We start from the raw sequence: 23,739 nt of genomic DNA, 5'->3' as shown, positions 1-23,739 counted from the left end.
TTCCCTTCCTTTTTAACAGCTGATTGACCAATACTTAAGCAATCATAGAAATTTTTTTGTTCTCAACAGCTGCTAAATAAAATCTTCATGATCGTTCAGACGAACAGAATTTTCACGGTTCACCAGATCCAATCACAGGGAAGAAAACAAGACAAAACCATTTGAATGCAACCGGCGAGAAAAGGAAAAACACAAGTTGTAATGAATTGAATTTATGTCTTAGCTAGCATAAAGTTTCTGACATGACATATCAATCAATCCCTTTTCAAAACAAGCCGCCCACAGCATATAATTCAATTTACTTACAACCTCCCACAGATTGTTTGAAGCTATAAAATATTTAAGTACCAGTATTTCACCTTCCACTGACAGGGCCCATAACGAAAGAAGATTTGTTTTCATGTATTTAGTAAACAAATAAAACACACAGAACGTTCCGAGAAATTCAAAGAAGCCATAGGACCTGTTAAAAATTTCAGCTTCTCCTCCATTAAAAATATGATATTAAACAACATTTTTCAGCTCACTTTTTGCAGTCACTTTAGTTGGCCTTTGGTCCAAAGCAGTTGACTTTTAGCACTTTATATATACCTGGTTGAGTACTAAAAGAAGTCGTCCTTGACTTTGGGGTTGAAAATGCTGAACAAAATTTGTACAGTTTAAGCAGACTTGTATTCATTGCTGATTTCAACCAGGTTTTGAAAACGCCTTTCTGCTTCAATTTTTTTCAATTTAAAATAAAAATTGTCGTGCACTGTGTTAAATCTTATTAAGTGTATTTTCAAATCCATTGATTAGAAATCAAGTATAAGAATGGATTAAAAAAAATAGATTTATTTATTGCTTTGAAAAGTTTTCTGAAAGCTTCATTTACTTTGATTCCATCTACCCCTCTTTAGCCCACAGCTGATTTCAACCCTCACAAAACAGAAGCTTTGTCAGTTTAACGGGTACCTTAATCAATATTACATAATAACGACAGGGGCGACTAATTGCTTTTGTTCTTAAGTCGCTTATTTCTCTTCATGGTCAAACAATAGTTATTCATATTTGTATTAAGAGAGTCACCAACCCCTCCAGTTGGCGACTTGTTTAACCTTTAGTTCAAGTTTATTATGAACTCTTTCAACGATGAAGCAGCATCGGACATAAACGTGAACATAAACGCCCTTACAAGCTTGCCACAACCACAAAGCTCTTGCGCAGAAATTTCAAACGCGGAAGCCGATTCACCGGTTCTTCTCGAACACGCGTTTTATTCACCCGGAGACTTTTCAGAGACGGAAGAAGGTTCTAGTACACCAAAACCCTCCCTTGAATGCGTAGTTTGCGGAGATAAATCGTCTGGGAAGCATTATGGTGTTTTTACGTGTGAAGGTTGTAAAAGCTTTTTCAAGAGAAGCATTCGACGGAATCTCTCGTACACGTGTAGGGGATACAAGAATTGTCCAGTAGATATCCAACACAGGAATCATTGCCAGTATTGCAGACTCAAGAAATGTATGAAAGTTGGAATGAGGAAAGATGGTATGTTTGACCTTTGAACTAGACATTTTAAGGTATTTTCTCCCTCCAAGATGGTTTTTAAAACAAATGTCCGGTCAAAGACAGAGGAGACAAAAATCGTATTTTCTTAATTTCGTTTCGGTGCACTGCTGCGCTAGTGATGAGGTATGCAGCTTATAGGGTTCAAGTATTATATGCAATCAATATTTCTTTCGAAAAGATAACAGGGACATGATTATTTCAAATGTAAGAAGATTTTGATTCATATAGTATAATTATGGAAGAAGCGGCCCGTTGCTCACATGATAGGTAACCCAAATGGAGGAGGGGTGGGAACCGCGGGGTAGGGCATTTATGAGAATGAGTATAGCCAAAGGAGAGGCGGCGCATTTCTCGACAATCTTGTAACTTTTTGTTAGCTAAATTTTCCTATTATGCCATAAAGTTACAGCATCATAATAGTAAGAAGGTGGAAAAGGAAATTGAAATGTTCTCTGACATGCACTGATGCTAGTTCATTGGTGTTTACCACATCTGTATTACATCAGGAGCCCACCCATTGGAGCGTTCAACTCCCATACTGAGCCCAGCCTTTATTAACAAAGGGCAGTTGAACGCTCCAAGTAATAGGCTCCTGATTACACTTTGTCTGAGGATTGTGGGTTTGACTGAGGATTAAGGTTTGTTTATACACTTTTATTGCTTATGGTTGGCTGACTGCAATGAGAGGAAATTAAGGGATTAAATCCTGAAGCCTTCATTACAAGAATTTTTTTATTTGAAGTTATTTTTTACATAACGTGTATAAGTATTTTGCCATTGCTCGCTGTTAAACTTTTTTTCCATTTGCCAACAGCTGTTCAGAAAGGTCGCATCTCAACAACTCAATCAGACGTAAGCTGTCTACAAATGGGCCTTGGTGACATGCGCAATCCCCAGTCCTTTTACTCAAATTACATCACTCTCTTGCTTCGAGCCGATACCATCGCGCGCTACCAGCAGTCCCTCGGGATCTCCACAAATATTGCGGGATTGGAAAGCGCGTCCGAGCTTGCCACCAGACTGCTGGTTTCCATGACCGAATGGGCCAAGAATATTCCCTTTTTCTCGGAGTTGACTCTTCCTGATCAATCCATCTTGCTACGATCGTGCTGGAGTGAACTGTTCATATTAAACGCTGCTCAGCACTGCTCGCCGTTTCACATGGCGCAGCCGCTGACCATAAACGCGTTGACCTCTCCATCGAATACGGAGATGTTAACAGCAGGCAGCAATGGACCAATTACAGCTTTCGATTCTGCAGAAAATCTTAGATTATTTGAAGAACAAGTCGAAAAGCTTAAAAATTTACACATAGATTCTGCAGAGTTTTGCTGTCTCAAGGCTATTCTTCTTTTTAATCCAGGTAAATGGAGTAATCGTCTTTGCTTTGGCAACAAAACTGTGGTCTTAAAACGAAGTCGCACTGCTTTCTTAAGGGAAAATTTCTTATAAGAACACTTTCAGTAGGGAAGAGTACTTTTTATTCTTTAAAAGGCAGGAATGTACTCTGAAATGATTCCCTTTCGGAAGTACTTGGACCGTCTCACACTGTCGAAGTCAATTTGATTACCATATCAATTAACTGCAAAAAGACAAATGCTTGACTTGTATCTGTATCTTGAAGTTTTATTTCCTCATGAATGCTTTCAGATTCTCAAGGACTCTCCAACTGTACTCACGTGGAAGGTCTCCAAGAACGTACCCAATGTGCACTGGAAGATTACATTCGCACCCAATATCCAAACCAACCAACACGTTTCGGCAAACTTCTCCTGAGGCTACCTTCCTTGCGCTTAATTCGTCCTGGTACGGTGGAGGCGCTGTTCTTTACTCCAATAAATTTGGGAAATACGGTGGAAAGTGCTTTGAATGAGATGTTGGTTCTTACCAGCGTTGTGACAAGTTCGTCCAGCAACTGGGTCAATGGTGGGTTTCCAAATGGAAACATGAATACCATGAACACTAATGGCACTACTGTCATGTGATTGGTCGCCCATGAGACACGTTGACAATGCGTCAGTACAAATGCGCAAAATTGTCACCCTGTGATGAGTCAAACATCGAAATCTGTGCTGTGAAATCTAAAAAAGATAGGATTTCATCGGAGGTTTGTATTTCATTGTGCAAGTGAAGTATTTCAACTTCAAATGTTGATTTTTTCAGTTGAAAATCCACGTCGATCTAAAAGCTAAAAATCTCGAAACTTTAACTCCGACATAACCTCAACCTGCTAACCACGGTTTGACGTCTGCGGTCAACACATCAAACGTGGATCCAAAAATTCCATACTATCAGAGTTAAAGGTGCTGGTTACCAAGAAATATTATAACATAACCAAAGTAAAGCGCGCGCTCTGATTGGTCAATTTAGCGTCCCCCATTTGCCCATGGGTGTACGCTGCTGACGTGAGCAAATGCAAAGACTATTTTTCCGCGCGCGCTTGTTTTTTTCTGGTCACGTAAGATTTGTTAAACAAAAGGGAACTCTTTAGCTACAATGTGTTAATGTTATGTTATAAAACAAATGGTAAACACCACAGCGTACACTATTGAGTTATGGATGCACTTGGGAGGTTTGCTAAGCACTCAAGAAGCTAGAGTCGCTCTCGGCTATCGCCTCGAGCGACTCTTACGCTTCTTTCGTGCTTAGCAACCTCCCGCGTGCATCCATGACTCAATAGTGTACGCTGTGGTGTTTACCATTTGTTAATTACGAGGGAATGTTTATTGAGAAACCACTTCTTGTACGAGAAACTTGAGAATATCTGAAAGCTTTACAGTAACAAAATAACGCTTTATCCGAAAAAGTCTTCGGAGTACCCGAAATCTGACGAAATTTATAGAAAGTTCTAGTATATGAAATTAAACAATTAACAATTATTCCACGAGCGCGCGTTGGACATGAGATGATAGATAGCCAACGAGGCGCGTAGCGCCGATTTGGCTATAATCATCTCATATCCAACAAGCGCGAGTGGAATAATTGTTTTATTAAAAACGTTAAATCAAATTAAATTTTATTCAATTTTTAGCTCCCTTTTAATTTTAATCTGACACGTACGCTTGCCATATTTGTAGATTATGGTATATTGGCTGATATACCATGATGGCTAAGCCAATAAAACGTCTTGAATTGCATTATCCAATGATCTAGTTTTTAATAATAGATATTATTAAAAACTGGCTCATTGGATAATGCAATTCAAGACTTTTTATTGGCTCAGCCATTATGGTATAGGAGCCAATATACCATAATCTAATTTCTGTACGTGTTAAATCCGGTTTCTTCTCACAAAATAAAGTCGAGAAGATTTGTCTAATATCTTTGGGGCGTTTTTTTAATAAAACAATTATTCCACTCTCGCTTGTTGGATATGAGGTGATTATAGCCAACGAGGCGCTACGCGCCTCGTTGGCTATCTATCATCTCATATCCAACGCGCGCTTGTGGAATAATTGTTAAATATTCTTCCCAAAGATTACAACATTTTTCTTTAAAAAAATCATTAAGTTATCCATTTGAAGTATGAGACTGCATGAAAATATTAGTGACAAATAAAGTGTCTCCTTTATTTTTAAAATACTAGCATTTAAAATAGTTTTTCTCAAAAATAGTTTTTGGGATATCAATTCTATTTAGAATTTAGTAATAGTAACTATATACATAATTTAGTGGATAGTTTGACGTAAAATTGAGAATTACTTTTCTATCCTTCCGACGAAGGGCGAACGCTCGAAACGTCAGCTTTTGTAATCGTTACGGTGGCCAATTTACCATCCAAAATTACTTTTCTATCAATTGAATAATGCTCTTGAACTTTAATAAACTGTGAGCATCATTTTTATAACACTAGATATTCAAATAATGAATTTTTGTAGTATAGTTTTAAAAATAGGCATTTTGAACAGATCAATTCGGTTGAAATTTTGATTACCATGGAAAGTAAATTTTATGAGTTTGAAATCCAGGTTTTGTCTGTTTATATCTTGTCCACATTCCACATTTCCTCGTTTCAAAATTTTGGAAGAGTTCGACGTGAAAATGATAAATTGATGAAACAAGGAACAAAACCTAGTGGTAAAGTTCAGCTTTCAATGTTTCTTCCAGAAATTTTCTCTGAAAACGTTTACAAAAGATAAGCCCAAAAGTACGCTTTAAACGTACTGCCGAGTCTCAAGGACTTGCCAGCGGTTTTTCCCATCCTTACGCATGCAACAAATGTGTCTCCGTTACTCTCTTAAGCGGTGACGTGATCACATCATTCCACTGTCGTACTTCAGTGCCAAACGATTCCAAACCCAGAGTAATATGACCGATCCTCTCTGTTTTTAACACTGTATCCCCTCGATGCACTTCAAAACTGATACTGGAACGTCTTAAGTCGTCTTCTTTTACATCAAAGACGAAGGCTTCATTGAAAACCGGTGAAGTAGATTTCTTCACCACTTTGGTCTTTTTGCGCTCAACAACTTTGCCCTGAACGCTGTGAAGAACTTTTACGTAGGTATCTGATAAGAAAATGTTATATTAAACTATGTTGAATCAAGATCGGGTTACTCTCGCTGGCGACAGATCTTTTCTCACCGCATCCACCACACCCGCCTCACAGCACTGCACCACACCCACCTCACAGCACTGCACCACACCCGCCTCACAGCACTGTACCACACCACACTACAACCCAACACAAAATTCCCCGGCCGCTCCACCGCACCCCACACCCCACAAACCACACCACACTACTCTACACTACACTAATTTTGAGATCAAACCATTGACTGTAAAAAAGTGGACTGTTATTGCTGATTCTCGTGTAGCTGACTACCGATCACAAAAATATAGCAGAGGTCACAAACAAGTGAATTCCGGCCTTATAGGAGAAGAATCAAAAGTGCTATATCAGTTGAAAACCATTTACCACATCCTCCAGGAGCATCTGACTTGGGAAGAGGGAGTCCACTTGCTTTCAAAACGATCACATGTAAGTGATTAGCAGTAGGTTGGTGATATACTGACAGCGTTATGGTACCTCGGTCAGCTGACTGAAAATAATGACAACAACGAAAGGGAAGATGAAACATGCGCAAACAAAAATATGTATCGCCAATGTAACAAAACTGGCCTAGCAAGTGAATCGCAGGAAACTAGGATGAATTGGTTTTGTCCGTACGCTTCACTTACCTCATTGATGGTCTTGTAGTTCAGGTGGAGTGACAACGTGGTGCCTTCATCTAAATCCACTTCGAGAAGCGACAACATTACCTCAGCCACGAATTCACTCCGAGAAAACTTGTCATAGTCAAGGACAACAAACTTTAGGGTAGAACTGTCAAGGTAGAAAACGACAACAATATTTTCTGACACAAAGCGAGTATGAGGAGCGTACGGCAATAAAAAGTAGGTTAAATATCAGAGTGATTCGAAGATCTTAATGTCTTAGTGAAATCCGACGAACAAACCACAAAAGAGGGTTAAGTTCCTGACTGATATCGGCTAAGGGCAAGAACAAATATCACCAGTAATCGGCTAAAAACACCTTGATATCGAGAGGCCTGTTGCTCTACAAACTCTAGAGTCACAAGGAAATCCTTTAGAAAATTGATTTACAGGGGCCTTCTGAAGAGAGGAGAAAGTTTCTCTCTTTCATTACGTTCTGATGCGCCTGTCCTTTTTGCTCACCCCAGTTGTCACTTCCTCTGTACTGTTTCCTTTCCGTTTTGATTTTCTCAGCCACAATCTGGACTTATTTCATTTTAACTGAAAAACGTACCTTTGTGCTTCTTCCATCGTCATTTGATCAAACATGCATATTCGGTTAGTTCCGAGATTCAAGAAGTTTGACCTGGTATCCCTGTGACGCTGCCCTGCTAACAGATGTACGCGGACATACGGGGTAGAGATCCCAGAAAGTCGCACGTGAGGAAGATCAAACGCGCCATTAACCTGAAAAGATGCGGAAAATTCGGAAAGTTATTAGAAGGGTACGAGGAGCGGTTCTGAAATGTTCGAGGGAAGCAAATGTCAATCCTTTTAGAATGTGATGAAAATCTAAGGGGTTATGCGATGGATAACCGATGGATAGGCGCGATGGATGGGGAGGAGGGGGGTTACAAAACTGACATGTTAGGGGCTAAAGACATTCCAGGTTATTTTTGATATCATAATTTATCCCTTTTCCCCGATGCCAGGGGCTAGGTCCTGCAGGTACGTCCCTCACGAGCACCTTTTGGACAAAAGGAGCACCTTGTAGAACTTTTTTATTTTGAGGAGGCGTGAATGAGGAAAATAAAGTTTTAGGAAACAATAAACCGAGGTTGATCAATATTAAATATAAATTGCACGAAGAAAAAAAAGCCATAAAAGACTCTCATTGAAAAAAAATTGGTTAAAAGATTTGTGTGAAATAGTTTGTCAGAAAGTTAAACTCACCAAATCTGTTTGGAAAATCCTGCGTTGTAGTCTACAGGTAAACAATTCAACTGAACAAAACCAGCTCTAATATTGGACTTTTGGAATGAATTAGCCTCTTTTCTAACAGCTGTTCAATAGTATCAAACATACCTGCACAAAAAGCACTTTTTTAGCCGTCAGAAAATGCACGGAAACTTCCAGTTTTCCATACGGAGCAACCGAAATTTTTTTCACGGGCTCTCTCTTGGTTTGAGTTGAGTAAGGCACATACTGAGAAACAGCTCTTCTGTACTGGGGGCGGTATTCCGTCGTTGCTATTCCTACCGCTGGAGCTCCGCTTTCTTCTTGTCCTTCAGTGATTTCTTGTTTTGAATTCCGTGACTGATCTGATGGTGGTGGCATTGAAATGGCTCTTCTAAAAGCCGGAGGGGTAAACTTTCCGCCTATCTCGTCTGTTCTCGAGTCTCCTATGTCGCTCAAAGTTTCTCCATCGCTTTCATCCGCGATCAGGGTATAGGGTGGAATAACGAATTCCGGTGGTTCTTTGGGCGAAATGTAGGTTCCTATCTTTCGCGAAGCTTTCGAATCGTTTATTTTCGTCAGATATTTCCTGAAGTAAACGATTCCCACGATAGAGAGAAGAAGGATGAAAACTAAGACCCCAAGTCCGACTAATGCGGCGATGGATTGCGAAGATTCCATATTTCCCGCCTTGATGGAGGTTGACCGTTAAAATCAATGTGTCCTGCGCGCAAATTTTCAGAGTCACGCACTGCTCCTTGTTCGACGGAAAATTGCCTCAAAAATAACCATTAACAAACCAGTAGAGAAGACTCTTTAGTTTTCGAACTGTAGGCAGACGAGACCCCATGACAGCTCTATTCAAATGTTTGAATTGAAATCCCGTACAATGCTACTAGCGTGACGGCTCCTCTTCAATTTAAGACACAAATTTCAGTGGACTCTGATCTCTCCACATGCAATTTGCTCGCCAAACCAATCGGTTTTTTTTGGTAGATCCGAAGTTTCAGTTGGTTTGAAGAAGAGTTGATCTACTCAGAAAACCGTTTTTTCCTACTCAAAGTGTGTTGGCCTTCAAGTGCCCTAAGGCCAAACACGAAGTTTCATGTTCCGGTGATGTCATTTTTTCTGTGTAACGCAAACAGTCACGCAAAATATCCTTGGACTCTTACGTCAAAGTTTATGAGGAAAATATATCCTCTGCAACAATCTGATTGTAAAATGAAACAAAATAAACTAGAGAGCAGGACAATAGACATTGGATTAATGTTTTAACCGATACTGTTGACGAGGACAGCCCATCAAACGTGACTTAGATATGTCAGTTGGTTTGAATATTGACCGCTTGCTTCAATATGCAACAAAGAAAACTTAGTCAATATTTAAATTCTAAAGCAACCTTTTTTTCCTCCTCATAAGTTCTCATCCTAAATGTCGTGGATGACCGCTTCCGGTTCTTTCCATTCTCCTCGCTCAATACAGGAATCAACATTTGGCGGCTTTGCGGTGCAGAAAAAAAGTTATTCGAAGTGTCAGTTGAAATTAGGCCTTGGAATTTTGTCAGGTTCTGCGATCAGTATACGTCTTCAGCAAAGTGTTTCGGAATCTTGCAATTCTTTTACCCCGGCAAGCACCTGTGGTACAAAATACAATGCCTGGGGCCTCGTTCCAGACTTTTACGCTGAGTCAGTCTTTCATCGTATCCTTTATTTTTAGACAATAGCTTTTTCTCTTCAGAGCGACTTATCATTTTCTCCAACATCTGCAAGTAAGCCCGGAAAAAAAAAACTGGGAAGTACAGCAGCAGACTGTTTCTATTTCAGATGGATATTTTCTATTTTCCGCTGAAAATTGAGACGAAGGTTCTGCTGCATTCTGAAAATAGAAAAATATGGACGAAGGTTATCTTTTGGGAATTACGTTAAATATTTGGGATGCGAATTGTTCAGGAAATGGTCTCCAAACAGAATTTTATGAGAGTGTCGGCCGGATTCGCTGCTGAACATTTCCAGTTGTCTCGATCCGCAGTCTTCCTTCTTCACGAATTTACCATTAATCATTAATAATTCTAATTCTGACGACTAAAACCCACCTGTCAAATCCGGCTGCGGGATTGAAAGAAACAAACTGGGTGCATAAAAACATTCTAAGAACGTTACAGACTTGAAAAGGAGTGTACGTTCTCTCCATATCACGAATATGATGTTTTCAGTAATAATATCAACATGTTTTTGTAAGGATTTAAAGCCGACAGATGTTCCTAATTGTTCGCACCCAGCTTTGGTATCTCCAACAGATGGTAATTTAGGGGCGGGACGCAGACTTCAGGGATAAAACGAAGTAAAAAAAAGAAATAGTTCATGGCCAGACACTCGTGAAGTAATTGTTAAGACTGACGTTGAGACAGTGTTTGGCAAAAACCAGATAAGTTGTAGGATAGTCCACTTGATTCAGTCCCAATCCCCCTCCTCACAAACAACCTCTCTTCTCTTCCTCATTTGCATCTCAATTCATCCTTAATTTGTCTTTTTCAGATGTACATTTCATTCAGTCAGTTTAACTTAACGCATCAAACGCTGCATCAGTATGAAAACACCTCGCCTACACCAAAAAGCCGCTGTGAAATTAAAAGCTTCATGACGCATATCAATTTCTCAGATTACTTGTAATCGGAGCGCATTGATGCTCAAACGGAAATAGTTCGGAGAACACTCGATCAGTCACGTAATGATAAAAATAATGACCAACTGGGAATGTCGATCTTAGAGATTGCTAATTAGAGAGAATTGATGTCCATGTACACAAATCACGAATCCTTAACATCAATTTTGCTGCCCAAGGGCTACGATGTTAACATCACTTTGTTAGTGGGAAATTCCGATCCGTCGTGGATAAGGTCTGAACTTCTTGACAAAGTACTGAAGCGCGAAAATTTGCACTAAAGGTCATTGTCGTCGACAAGCACTTCAGGAAGAATTCGAGCATCCTACGTGGAGACGGCCGATGCGCTAACCGTTTTGTAGTTATGCCATTTGAAAGAGATCAGCCTCACAGTTTCTAAATGGCATCGACAATTATATTATGACGATGTCAGGTAAGAGAGGTACCCTGTAAATTTAGTCAGCTGTAGGACCAAGTCGGTAACTCTAAGCTGCGTGGTATTTCGGTCATCTTAAGCCTTGATTTTCTTCTTTCTGTCGTTCTGTTCTGTTAAAATTTGAAATGTGCTATGCACAACGAGTTGAAAAAAGATTTGTTTTGCCGTCTATCGTAGACGCCGAGAAAATGAAAGGCTTTGATAACCTTATGGTAGGAAAAATTTTGAAAAATATATCCAGTGTTTATTGAGGAAAGCCTTCACACCGATCAGAAAGACAAGGAACAAAATAAGATTATCGAAGAACCTTCTTTTTTGAAAAAGAAATTAGCTGAGTAATACTGAAGTACTGTTTGAGTAAAATACAGTGACGTCACGCGTGTAACCTTCATTACTGGGCATACTCCACATTTCGTAAAGTTCTCGTCAAAATTCTAGTTTAACAAAATTATTATCTCAATAAACAGCTGTACAACATATAAATCACGGGTTAACTTGGGTGATTGGGGCGAGTTTATAGCAAAGAAACTTGCCACAAAATACGATGATCTGGAAAGGTCATGAACAATCCATATTAATAAATGTTAGCAGGAAAAGTTTCAGTTGACTTAAGAGTCAAACTTGGCGAGCGAGCAGTAAAAATTTCTCTTTCTCACTAATTCCTTTTCAAAATAACTCTTGCATTTGCATTACGAGGAAGTAACCAGCACGCCGTCTACTGTTTAACAGTTTAAGCAAACACCATCGGCTCTCACGTTTCTTCAGTTAACATGTTTTAACGTGTGAACTTGTTTCAGCGCTTCAAGAACTATCGGGTTCTTCCAAACCACTAAACACGCGGAAACGTGTGCAATTTTCCCGATAGTTACGAGAAATTAGTCTCTAAATAACCTGTTATAACAAAACATACTTAATTAACTAATTACTGTGCAAACTGCCAACTTTTCGCTTCAGTTGCTCTCCCAAATAAAAACATAACATGGATGACCTCTTAGTCTAGAGAAATGTCAATTACTTTAAATAAAATTAATCCATAACTTCAGTTTTCTTCCATGTTGGTTAGCACCGGAGTTTTCAGCGATTCTTTTGCGTTATACTAGTAAGTCTGATTTATTCATCTCTTACTCTATACATGATTTTATTTGTATTTGTCACACAAACATTTAACAGCAAACTAACGAATGATCTATGAGCATAATTCTCTTGTGTCGGGGGCTTGTCACCACGTATACTGAAGCAATTTCCGAAAAAATGTCTAAAAAGCTGAAACATCAACGTAAACATTTCCGAGCAATCGAGCCAACTGTTGTTATAGCAGCCTTTCATATCACCAGTTAGCTATCTAGCCCTCGTTTCAGCAAATACGACGAGAAATGGATCGATTTATACTGATACGACAAGGAAAAACTTTTGACTTGCAGTTGCCTTATATGCAGCACTTTGTCCGCTTAAGCTCTTTGATTATAAACTCCATTTTTTCTCATGCCTACAGGAACTTTAGAATATCTCTTGCCTGTTAGTGTGGGAGCGGCGACTCTTTCAGTCTTCATAGCCTTCCTTGTCATCAGATGTTATTTACAATGGAAGAGGCAACACAGGAAAGAACAGCTTATGGCAGAGGGAGCCGTACCCAAGCTGGTACTGTCCTCCCAACCCGTTGATTTTCTTGTCCCGCTTTTGATTCAAGACAGATTGGAGGAAGAGGAAGAAGTTGATCAGTTTAAAACTCACTCTTCTGTTAGTGGTGCATCGAGTGAGGATATCAGTCATGAGGCCGAATTAAAGAATCAAACCGCTGGTGAGGCATTATTATTTGTTTTCACTTTCAAGATCGAAAAGTTAATTCTCTTAAATAATACCACACATTTCTTTGTTGGCTAGTGCAGATGATCTGGTGTTATATCGTAAGGCTGAGGCCCTAGTTAGCAATCATCAGCAATATTCTCATTACATGCCTGCTTCGTAGTGTTCTTATTTTCAAGGACAGATTATCAAGAGATCACTAATAGTTTATCCATTTCTAAATATCCAATATAAAAGATTGGTGTTACATGTTCTTTAATTAGCAATCCGTGTTAAATTTTCTATCCTTTACCTTCGTCGTCCCGTTTGACTTATTTCAAATTCTTCAGTGGCTGTTTCCATAAAAGGAAATTATATGAATTGCCATCTATTCCTCGAAGCTGATTTTTGTTCATGTCACGAACATGACACATGTCACCCTAAAGGGCAGCGTCGCGTGACAACGCAGAGGGGATACCAAATTGATATCTAACAAATGATTATTCCAAGGCTTTTTTATCTATTCTTTTCCCACTGAAATGTTATTTTCTTTGTAAGAATATCGACGGGTGAGTGAGGTCCTTCAAGGGAATTATTGATTTGGGTGGATTTATTTTTCTCGCTTCCCATAATTACACTCTGATAAAATATTTTCAACTCAAATTGAACTTCTACATCACTGAGGTTGGCAGACAAAAGACCGTTTTTGAAAAAACAAAACCAAAAAAGCAAAATGAACAGCGTTACATAAACCGCATCGCAAATGAAACCAATGTAAAGTAAGAAATTTTACGATGAGACCTATCTTTTCTACATTATTTTCAGAGTATCTTTTATAGGTACACAGAGCTTGAATATCTGACATTTCCATTCATAAGTTCTGTTTGAGAGATAAGAGTCTTTGCATTTATATCCTCCTTTAGAACGCAAAGTTCATCCTTCGCTTTCAAGATTGGACTCTGAGGCCAGTGTTGTGAAAACATATGGTCAGCAGGTTAACTTGCGCAGTCATGTACCACCCAACACTAGGAGGGGAGAATCATTGTTCTTCGACGATGGCGCCGAGAGTTTTCATTCAAGTGGTAAGAAACCCAAAGCTACAAAAACGATTATTATTCTACCTGTTTCAAAATACCTTACATTTCTGATTTACTTTTTCTTTGCAATAAGAGGATGACCTCCTTTATTTATATCAAAGTGATGAACATGTAACTTCTCCCTTAGATATCTATACTTTAACCAGCAAACAGGTAATGAGAGTACTCAAACTTATCAGGTGGAAGTTGTTTTCTTGATCTAACAACAAATTCTAACAAGGAAATATGAAGCGGTTAGATGAGAGAATTGACAATCCGATAATGGGAGTTAATAATAATAATAATAATTTACCAATTTACATAGCGCGTATTTACATATGCTGATCAATAGCGCTTTACAATCATATGTTTAAGAGAAAGCGAAAATACATTACTGTGAGAATAAAATGAACTAGGTTACAGACTATAAAAATACTTCTTAAAAAGATAGGTTTTAAGTCGAGATTTAAAACTGGTAAGTGATGTTACTTGACGAAGCTCCATAGGTAGGCCATTCCAGAGTTTCGGAGCTGCTGCTGAGAATGATCTTGCTCCCAATGTTGTAAGCATCTTTCCCTTGGGATTGTCCAATAAGAGCTTACCAGTAGGCCTAAGATTGTATAATGAATTCGATTTTATACTAATAAGATCACTAAGATAAGTTGGCGCTAGGCCATAAATACATTTAAAAGTCAAAAGTAAAATCTTATATTCAATACGTAAAGAAACCGGCCGCCAGTGTAGCTCAAAAAGCGCCGTTGTAATGTGAGAAAATTTTCCGATGCTAAGAATAAGTCTTGCCGCTGCATTTTGAACACGCTCTAATTTAGCGATCTGCACCTTTGGTAAGCCAAACAATAAACCATTACAATAATCAAGGCAGCTGGTTAAGCATGAACCAAAGTAATTAAAGAATCTCTCGAAAGGTATTTCTTAATACGTCTCAAGTTATGTTGAGTCAAAGGGTTAACAATTTTCGTTGGGCTGTTTTTTTCTGCTTGAAAATCAATCTCGTATTCCCTCACTCAACCAGCAACTTGGGTTATTTGGTGAGAGAGAGAGAGAGAGAGAGAGAGAGAGAGAGAGAGAGAGAGAGAGAGAGAGAGAGAGAGAGAGAGAGAGAGAGAGAGAGAGAGAGAGAGAGAGAGAGAGAGAGGAAAAGCCTCCCTCACTAGAAGGGTGGTTCGAGGAAAAAGCTATCCTCACTAGAGGGGTAGTGCGAGGAAAAAGTTACCCTCACAGTAGGGGTAATTCGAGGAATGCAGTGACACGTTCTTAAGTTTTCCTTCCACAGATGAGTCGTTGCTGCCGAGGTGTTTCTCTACCGGTCCTCAACCCAGGCCTCTTCGAAGAAGATCCCGCGGAAATAGTCTCACAAGTTTATCTCTAGAATCGCTTTCAGAGGAGTCAACACTTCCAGATCACACTTTGCACATGATCAAATCAAAGGTGTCTTCTATAGATCGTAACGCGCCAAATTCAAAGCTGACAAAGCAGAGGAAACAGAGCGCTTACACCGGCACCAGGCGATCTAGGAAAATTTCACAAGTATCGCGAAAACGCGGAGAGATCACCTTAAAACTGACTTTTTCTGGAGATCGTCGCACCCTTGAGGTTCACTTAATCAACGCCACAGAGCTACCACTCAGACATGGCCGCATGTTGGACGTCTTTGCGCGGCTTTCACTCAAGACGCCTTCAAAACGCCGCGGCGAACGGTTTCAAAGCAGATTAGTTAAGAAGACCTGTAACCCAGTGTTCGATGAACGATTCGTCTTCAAAAATCTTCATTTAACCGAGTTTAAAAAGGGACGTTTGAAGATCAGGCTCTTTGATCGCCATGGCGTCTCGAGATACGAACTGATCGGAGAAACAGTGTTTTCTTTATGCGACGAAAGTATCTTGCGCGGGGACAAATTGTGTCGAGAGCTGTCGCCACAGGTAAGCTGGGTCCCCAAGGTCTGCTAAGACTCATTATTCTTGGTATGTATCGAGAGCAATAATTAGTTGCGTAATCATACTTGGAAGCAGTAGATTGTAAGAATCAAATTAAGCCACAAGAGAGCGCTGTTATGTATCTGAGAAGCAACTTGAAAGAAGAACGACAGAGAAAGTCAATCATAGCCTGCTCATTTTTAGCAACGCGAACATGTTGATAATTCACTGGATTTGCCATATCACTCACAGTCAAGGACCTATCCACATCGGTTAACTCAAGGATACAGGTGTGTGTTCGTTGTAGAGAGGTGGCCGTTATAGAGAGCAAGGGAGGTGGCCGTTATAGAGAGCAAGGGAGGTGGCCGTTATAGAGAGCAAGGGAGGTGGCCGTTATAGAGAGCAAGGGAGGTGGCCGTTATAGAGAGCAAGGGAGGTGGCCTTTATAGAGAGCAAGGGAGGTGGCCGTTATAGAGAGCAAGGGAGGTGGCCGTTATAGAGAGCAAGGGAGGTGGCCGTTATAGAGAGCAAGGGAGGTGGCCGTTATAGAGAGCAAGGGAGGTGGCCGTTATAGAGAGCAAGGGAGGTGGCCGTTATAGAGAGCAAGGGAGGTGGCCGTTATAGAGAGCTAGGGATGTAAGGACGGTCGGCCTTGATTAAAAAAGGGGTCGGTAGCCGTTTAAGGGAGGTGATGGTTAGTTAATTTCTTCTTTTAAAAGTGAAAATATTTTCTTTTGTCGCTTTCAGTACGCTGGTGAGCTCCAGTTTTCTCTGTGCCACGAGGCCACATCCTCTCATCTGAAGGTCATCATAATGAAGCTGAAAGACCTTCCTAAGTCCGTAAAAAGTAAGAAAGTGTACAAAACTATATGATATTTTCATACCATTTAGAGCAATATTGTTTTTTCGTTTTTTTCGCAACTGACACTTCACACAAAGCAACAGGCTCAAGCAGAAACCGGAGAAACACACACGCGCACAAGCAGTGATTTGTTTACCATTGTTGTCTTATGTAATACAAAATCCTTACATGGTCAATTCTTTACAACTTCGATGGATGCTGTTTACGCTTCTATTTTTATCTTGCGCATAAACCAACTTTAAATTAAGAGGGCAAGGTATCTATTATCAGCTCACTATTCGCTCATTGAACTGCAGATAAAAAGCTGCCGGTTTTAGTGTCCACTGAAGTTATTTTACGTATGATGCACGATCCTCGCAGTAGATAGCGCTATTTATGCAATAGCGAAAATCAGACCTGAAAAAAATCAGGCCTGTACGGGATTTGAACCACTGACCTCTGCGATACTAGTACAGCGCTCTACCAACTGAGCTAACAAGCCAACTGGGTGCAGGCCGTTAAGTTGATTCGTAATAAACCCGTGATGATAAATCAGATACGATGAGTATATGAAGATGAAGATGAAGATGAAGTTATTTTGTTGCGTTTTTTAGTAAAGGGGTATAGTGCGTCTTTCATTTTCACCCTGGTTATGTATAATAATAATAATTTAATATTTATATTGCGCAAATTAACATGTCGATAGGATCAAATGCGCATCACAACACTGGTCGGGGGACTTTGGCCAGACTGCATCAGCAGTTTACAAACAATCGAAGGAAACTTATTTGAAGATGCCCCCTCCCCCCAATTCCCAGTAAACAGGCCAGACCACGTCACAGTAATCTCGTGAGTGGGTTCTTTAACGTCCCCTGCCTAACCAGATTATCTAATTAATAGATGCAGGAGACGGGACCTACGGTTTATTCGTCCTTATCCGAGAAGACTAGAATATCTATCCATTTCTTATTAAAGAAAGGTAGCGCATTCTCCTCAGCTATTTTAAGACCCTGAGTGTTGGTCCGGCCGGGGCTCGAACCATCGACCTCGACCTCCCGCACAACAGTCCAGCGCTCTAACCAATTGAGCTAACCGGGAGGCGGTTATAAACGATAAACGATTTCATCGACCTCGACCTCCCGCACAACAGTCCAGCGCTCTAACCAATTGAGCTAACCGGGAGGCGGTTATAAACTATAAACGATTTCTTTTCCGACTAGATTCAAAGGTAACCTGAATAAGATAAATCATGATTAATTTAAAATGGATAACTTTATAGGAATACTCCGAAATCACTTTTGCTACAAAATTTAGTCTAGTAACTTAAACGTGATAACAATATTATCATGTTTTCACATATGACAGAAGGGCCAACCAAGGCTGTACTTCATTGATTTCAGTTTGTTTTCTGTTTCTTGAAGGTCCTTTCGTCGCTGTGGAACTCACATACAATTGCAAGGAGGAAGTCATTCAAAAACATCAGACCAAAGCTAGGAAGAAAGATCTAACCATTAACGAGGAATTCAGTTTTGAAGTTGCTACTAACAGCTCTTGCACACTTGAAAACTTTGGTGTTCAGTTCACTGTTTTTCAGCACGATTTTGTACACGGGAACGAGGTCATTGGTCACGTGCGGCTGGGTAAAGACGCGCCTTTTCCTTCTGAGATAAACCACTGGAAAGCGGTTACGCGATCTCCTCATAAACTCCTACAAGATTGGCATAAGCTTCATGGACCTCTATAAATGTTAACTTGCTTAAGAATATTCGTAATACTATATAATGAAAAAAACCTTTGCATCAGGGCCGTATCCAGGAATTTTTAAGAAGGTCTCAATAGGTAACGATTAAAAGTACGGCCATTTAATGGCTAACAGTTTAATATTTCTTTACATTAGGATTAAAAGAACAATTTTTTACGGTTAACTTTACTTACGACTTATGTATAAAATATGTCAATTTTTACGCCTACCGGGTAAATTATTTTACCGCTAACCAATGAGACATGGGGGGGGGGGGTGGGGGGCACAAAACTTTGATTCAGAAAACACAAATCTTATTTCGTTGCAAGTCACTTCCCAACCAACTCACTCCCAGCCCCTTATCCCTTCCCCTCCTCCCGTTCAATAGCCGCTAAACTTAACATGTCATTATCAAATAAATCAGCTAGTTGCGAAGTGTTACGCCGGATCTTGTCTCTGCTAATGGAGATGGGATGTGCCGGGATAGGACAAGGGGGGGGGGCGCGGAGGTCCGAACCCCTCACACCCTCCCTGTGGATTGGCCAATGTATATGGTTGACAAGATTACTAGGAGCCTGATTAGTTCTTCTTGTGACCCGCAGAGTATCATGAAAACTGTCACGATCGGTCAAGCGCAGAGTGGTTAAAAATCCTCACTAGTAGGAGGGTAACCAGTAAGCTACGTACAAAGTGCAGCCGAGGTGTTCAACTCGGTGGAGAGCTTGAATAATCTGCAGGCCAGAATTTAGAGGGGAAAAGGGTGAAGCAAAAGAAAGCGAAACAACAAAAGTATATGTACAAAGAGAGCGGTATGGAAAACATTTTTTATATGTATTAAATAAAAATTCGTCAACAACACATGTCGTTTATACGATATCTACAGAGCTGGAAAAATGAGCCGACTTGTTCTGAAGGTACGGATTCCTGTGGGATATTTCAGTTATTAAGGAAACAGTGATGGAATCGAGCCTCCAAACAGTTCCGTTTTTCGTCCTTCATTTTAAGCGGCTCGATTGAGGAAGTTAAAGTATTTATTATTTTCAATGTTTTAATTTACCAAAATGCGGAGAGCATAGCCACAATAGCCCATAAAAAGAACCTAGACACTTTTTAAAAGCAACCATGCTTAATTTATTTATTAAGATTGCCTTTAATCTTGTTGCCTAAGTCCTGACACGCAAATAGAAAGCATTGAGAAAAAAAATGTGTAAAAGACAACCAATACATAAGTTTTACCACTTATAAAAAGCGAGAGAACACATTGTTACCAAACACGAATCTTATATTTCTGATATCTATTAATTAATTACTCTAATGAAGGAACCCTCTTCGAAAACGATAAGATTGGGACAATATGAATAGCAGATCTTTCAAATTATCTTTCGGTTTAATTGATTTCCTGAGAAATATTTTATTGTACTCCGCCCCTCTTTATACTCTCGCACAAACAGTCTGAATTTTGTGAAGTGAAGTTGGATTGAAACGGAAATTAAACAGAACTATTTTGCCAAATAGTTGCCCAAATTTAAAAAAATCAAAATTCGTTTTACCTACTTTTTTAACGATGCCACAAATATTTTTCGCTTCAAAATATTTCTCATTAACATATGAGTCTAATGTTACGTTCATCTGAAAACCTCATCAGTTTTAAATATTAAAATAGTTCGGCACGGTCCAAATGTACTTAAGCAGAGGTTGAACCTGCATGTTTCAAAGGAGAAAGTGTTTCATTGACGTCGAGCGGCACTTGGTTGGGTTACAAAAAAATATATCTGTTATTGATTAAACTTTGAAAACGAATGTTTTAAAACACATTTCTCGACATTCAATAAGCTGTAAAAGAAAAATAGAAGTTGCACCAAAAACAATTAGGCCGAATGAAAAAACTGAATAATCTATTAAAATCTCTCGCCCACGGACAAAAATAAAACCCAATGTTTTCTCCATTGAAGCTGACAAAGGTTAATTCAGTATTCAAAAAATTTAATTTCAAATGCTCTTCCAATTTAGAACGCGACTCTCCAAATTGGGCGGTTGTATCAGGAGTTGACCAAGATATGAAATAAAGGATAAAAAAATACGATCTGCTCATCTGAAATCGTTTAAAAATTTAACTCTGATTCGTCTTCAAGACTAGGGCAGATCTAATGACAGTGTTTACAGTTCTTGTATCGTCAGAGTAATTTATGAAGCGGGAAATTCTATTTTACCAAGCCATTTCCATATGTAAATGTTTCAGTTTCATTTCAGTTGTACATACATTTCTTCGCAGCAAGAACTGCTCGTAAACTGGCTTTAAAAAAATCCTTTCGAAATTCATAAAACCATACTCACCGACAAGTCATAAAAATTTAATCAGGAAAAAAACTCGTTTTACTATCGATACAAACTTCATCAATTTTAAATGCGGAATTTATCGTGAAATCTATCGGCCAGCCAAACAGATTTTCCCCTGTGCTAATGTTGTGGCGTTTGCCGTCTTCTGTACGCCTCACACACATTAATAGCGTAGTATTTCTCCAATTGTTTCACGAGTATGTTTTTATTCATTCGCAGAAAACAATGGCTTGAAATTTCCCGAGGTTCAGTGAAGCACTAAGAGCAGGTGCAATCGTAGAATCACGTCGATCCTTTCTTCAGCATGACAATACAATCGTAGCTCGTAAGGATAAACTCCGTTGACGGAGAAAGCTGCCTTGCATGAAGAAAGCGGTTAACTCAGTGATAGCATTCTTGAAAAAGAAAAGAGAAGATTTTTCGCTATTACGGGACTCACCGCCTGTCGATGCTGGTGTAAGCTTTGATCGAGCTGAAGCCGAAAAGGAAGATGAGTTTGCAGTTAGCAGGTCATGCCGACGATGTGTTATGGTTTACGAAAACAAAACATGGAACAAATGGACGTTGCAACGTTTATCACAACAGTGCAACAAAGCTTTCGATGAGGACACAGCGGCACTTGTTCCAGCCGTGGAAAACGCTGACCGATCTTTCGATCCTTTTCACGGAAATTCTTTGCGAAGCTATACTCCTGTAAACCGCAACCGAATTTTAATGGCGCAGACCTTGATTTCTGACCATGTTATGCAACGTACAAGCGACAGCGGCAGAAAAAAATTGGAACCTCATTGTCCGGTCTTCATATGGTTACGAAACTGCGAAAGATCGAAGGCCTTTCGAAATATCTATCAAGATGGAGATACTACTTTGATAAAAGTGCGATTAGATATGGTATCATTTGCTGGTTTTCCACGTCCAAGTTCGGAGATTTCCAAGGTAACAACTTTGGAAGTTTGGGTTCTAGCCCAGAAATTTCCCAAGCCGATAATTACTCTAGAAATCGATGAAGAGTTAATCATTGGGTATATAGCTGATCTTTTCGAAGTAGCCTTCTTCAATATCCCACTTTCCGTCAAAGAAAGGCAAACTAAGATTGAAGGAATTTTCCGTGCAATTGACGAGATTCTCGACATCAGCGCTCATGTTATGATGGCCAGCGGTGAATCCTCTGAGAATGCAGCAACCGTAAAGGAAGTCATCACTGAGACAGCCATCGTGGTTACGTCAACTGCCGCCGAAAGCACGGCGACTGTTGGCATAGAAACGGCTGCGATGGCCCTAGGACAAGCTGCGGCGGGTATAGCAATATCCGTTTTGGTCGACATCGCTCTAACCGCTGGAAGTGTCACGCGTTCGAAAATGCAGCGTGATAAAGGTTTGATAACAAACTCACAGTTTAAGTCCACTGTAAGACGGAAGTTATGTGATTCAGGATGCCAGTTTATTGGAGGAACTACTGGAACCATTGTGGGGCAGGTGCTCATTCCGGTGCCTGTAGTAGGGGCCATGGTCGGTGGTTTCTTTGGGAGCTTAATTGGGGTTGGAGTCAGTAAAGGAATTATAAAGACCTCAGAACTCATTGCTAAGGCTCATAATTCCAGAGCTAAAGCTATCACCGACTAACAGAGCAGTCTTCGATTAAGTGTCGAAAAGCCAAAACCAAAGCAATCCCATCGACCAATCAGAACACAGATTTTAATTAGCATTAGCCAATGAAGACTCAAAGTGAAAAAGTTGAAAGGATGGCGTGAGTTTTCTGGACCAATCACAGAGAAATGTTAAGCAAAAACCGAAGCAATCTTGAATATTTTCGACACTCAACGGCAAATTAGTAGTATAGAAATGGAGGTACCTAGGACAAAAATTTTGTCGCTATTTTTATTTATTGATTTTTAATGCTATCACTTTGGTAGGACAAAAATTTTGTCTCTATTTTTATTTATTGATTTTTAACGCTAACCGCCTCCCGGTTAGCTCAATGGATAGAGCGCTGGACTATTGTGCGGGAGGTCGAGGGTTCGAGCCCCGGCCGGACCAACACTCAGGGTCTTAAGACAATTGAGAAGAATATGCTACCTTTCTATAACATCAAGAAATGATTAGATATTCTAGTCTTCTCGGATAGGGACGAATAAATGGAGGTCCCGTCTCGTGCAGGGTTAGGGGCAGGATGACGTTAATTTCCCACGCACGAGATTACTGTGTGATGGGTGTCCTCCCCTGGGGTGGGATGGGTGGGTAACAGGACCCCCGTTGATACAAGTGTTTACTACATTGAAGGGGCTATCCTGTATAAATAGAGATGTCTTCTTCTACTTCTATCAATTTACTAGGACAAAAATTTTATCTGGTTTTTAATTTAGATATATTTTTAAAACATTTTTGTCCAAGCAAAATTGATAGCATTAAAAATCAATAAATAAAAAACAAGACAAAATTTTTGTCCTAGGTACCTCCATTTCTATACTACTCAAATTGCTTTAAGTATGAACGCTAAGAGGTCGTGGCTGAGGAAACATGTTTGCTTTTACACTGACAACAGTCCTGGTCACACGGGCTGCCTTTAGACTGTGCTCGAGTATTTATTATCGACAAGCTTGTGCAAACAACGCTTTATCTTGTTGGCTTTTAAGAGGTTTGACAGGAGACAAATATAGAACTAGTTATAATTTTTCTAAAAATAAAACGCTCTAAATGAATACGAAACAAATATTAATGCCATGTAACTAGCTGTAATAAAAATGTAAACATGTTTTACTATTTTTCAGTTTGTTTATAACATTACTCTGCAAGAGGACAGAGACGAGTTAAAAAAAGCAAAATTTTGAACGCGCCTTCATGAACGCAGCGAGAAAGTCGTGGGTTTAATGATAACCAGGTGGACAAAGAGAAAGCGTAACAAAAAGTCTTTGACCGACATCTGGTAGTACACCATGAACAAAGCACATGA

The 23,739-nt window shown here is 39.7% G+C and overlaps 4 protein-coding genes across 4 annotated transcripts; 3 read left to right on the top strand and 1 right to left on the bottom strand.

Annotated features, from left to right (window-relative positions):
* The first annotated feature begins 1,069 nt into the window (after nt 1-1,069).
* Nucleotides 1,070-4,257, top strand: LOC111334758 (nuclear receptor subfamily 2 group F member 1-B). The gene is made up of 3 exons (XM_022940603.2): nt 1,070-1,527; nt 2,363-2,911; nt 3,199-4,257. The coding sequence occupies exons 1-3, from the start codon at nt 1,116-1,118 to the stop codon at nt 3,531-3,533; spliced, it is 1,296 nt and encodes a 431-aa protein (XP_022796338.2). The 5' UTR covers nt 1,070-1,115; the 3' UTR covers nt 3,534-4,257.
* An 835-nt stretch (nt 4,258-5,092) lies between these two features.
* Nucleotides 5,093-10,596, bottom strand: LOC111320631 (synaptotagmin-7). Its single transcript, XM_022923281.2, has 6 exons — nt 10,073-10,596; nt 8,110-9,855; nt 7,319-7,491; nt 6,730-6,874; nt 6,467-6,590; nt 5,093-6,056 (listed from the first exon to the last, which is right to left on the bottom strand). The coding sequence occupies exons 2-6, from the start codon at nt 8,659-8,661 to the stop codon at nt 5,752-5,754; spliced, it is 1,299 nt and encodes a 432-aa protein (XP_022779016.2). The 5' UTR covers nt 8,662-9,855; nt 10,073-10,596; the 3' UTR covers nt 5,093-5,751.
* An 84-nt stretch (nt 10,597-10,680) lies between these two features.
* On the top strand, nt 10,681-19,310 carry LOC111334661 (synaptotagmin 1). Its single transcript, XM_088759238.1, has 6 exons — nt 10,681-11,074; nt 12,570-12,875; nt 13,783-13,941; nt 15,230-15,876; nt 16,618-16,717; nt 18,133-19,310. The coding sequence occupies exons 1-6, from the start codon at nt 11,062-11,064 to the stop codon at nt 18,453-18,455; spliced, it is 1,548 nt and encodes a 515-aa protein (XP_088615364.1). The 5' UTR covers nt 10,681-11,061; the 3' UTR covers nt 18,456-19,310.
* A 1,248-nt stretch (nt 19,311-20,558) lies between these two features.
* Nucleotides 20,559-23,541, top strand: LOC111329624 (uncharacterized). Its single transcript, XM_022934405.2, has one exon. The coding sequence runs from the start codon at nt 21,153-21,155 to the stop codon at nt 22,410-22,412; it is 1,260 nt and encodes a 419-aa protein (XP_022790140.2). The 5' UTR covers nt 20,559-21,152; the 3' UTR covers nt 22,413-23,541.
* The last annotated feature ends 198 nt before the right edge of the window (nt 23,542-23,739 follow it).

Source organism: Stylophora pistillata, chromosome 4, assembly GCF_964205215.1.
Source record: "Stylophora pistillata chromosome 4, jaStyPist1.2, whole genome shotgun sequence".
Lineage (NCBI taxonomy): Eukaryota > Metazoa > Cnidaria > Anthozoa > Scleractinia > Pocilloporidae > Stylophora > Stylophora pistillata.
Note: the sequence above shows the minus strand (reverse complement) of the source record. Positions and strands in the feature narration are given on the sequence as shown.

Coding starts and splice junctions, on each gene's coding strand:
- LOC111334661 (XM_088759238.1), top strand. Junction 13,942..15,229: donor CGAGAGTTTTCATTCAAGTG/GTAAGAAACCCA, acceptor TTCCTTCCACAG/ATGAGTCGTTGCTGCCGAGG. Junction 15,877..16,617: donor GTCGAGAGCTGTCGCCACAG/GTAAGCTGGGTC, acceptor TGTCGCTTTCAG/TACGCTGGTGAGCTCCAGTT.
- LOC111320631 (XM_022923281.2), bottom strand. CDS start 8,661: ATGGAATCTTCGCAATCCATCGCCGCATTAGTCGGACTTGGGGTCTTA. Junction 7,492..8,109: donor AAAAAGTGCTTTTTGTGCAG/GTATGTTTGATA, acceptor GCATCTTTTCAG/GTTAATGGCGCGTTTGATCT. Junction 6,057..6,466: donor AGATGCTCCTGGAGGATGTG/GTAAATGGTTTT, acceptor TTTTCTTATCAG/ATACCTACGTAAAAGTTCTT.
- LOC111334758 (XM_022940603.2), top strand. CDS start 1,116: ATGAACTCTTTCAACGATGAAGCAGCATCGGACATAAACGTGAACATA. Junction 1,528..2,362: donor AGTTGGAATGAGGAAAGATG/GTATGTTTGACC, acceptor ATTTGCCAACAG/CTGTTCAGAAAGGTCGCATC. Junction 2,912..3,198: donor TATTCTTCTTTTTAATCCAG/GTAAATGGAGTA, acceptor GAATGCTTTCAG/ATTCTCAAGGACTCTCCAAC.
- LOC111329624 (XM_022934405.2), top strand. CDS start 21,153: ATGAAGAAAGCGGTTAACTCAGTGATAGCATTCTTGAAAAAGAAAAGA.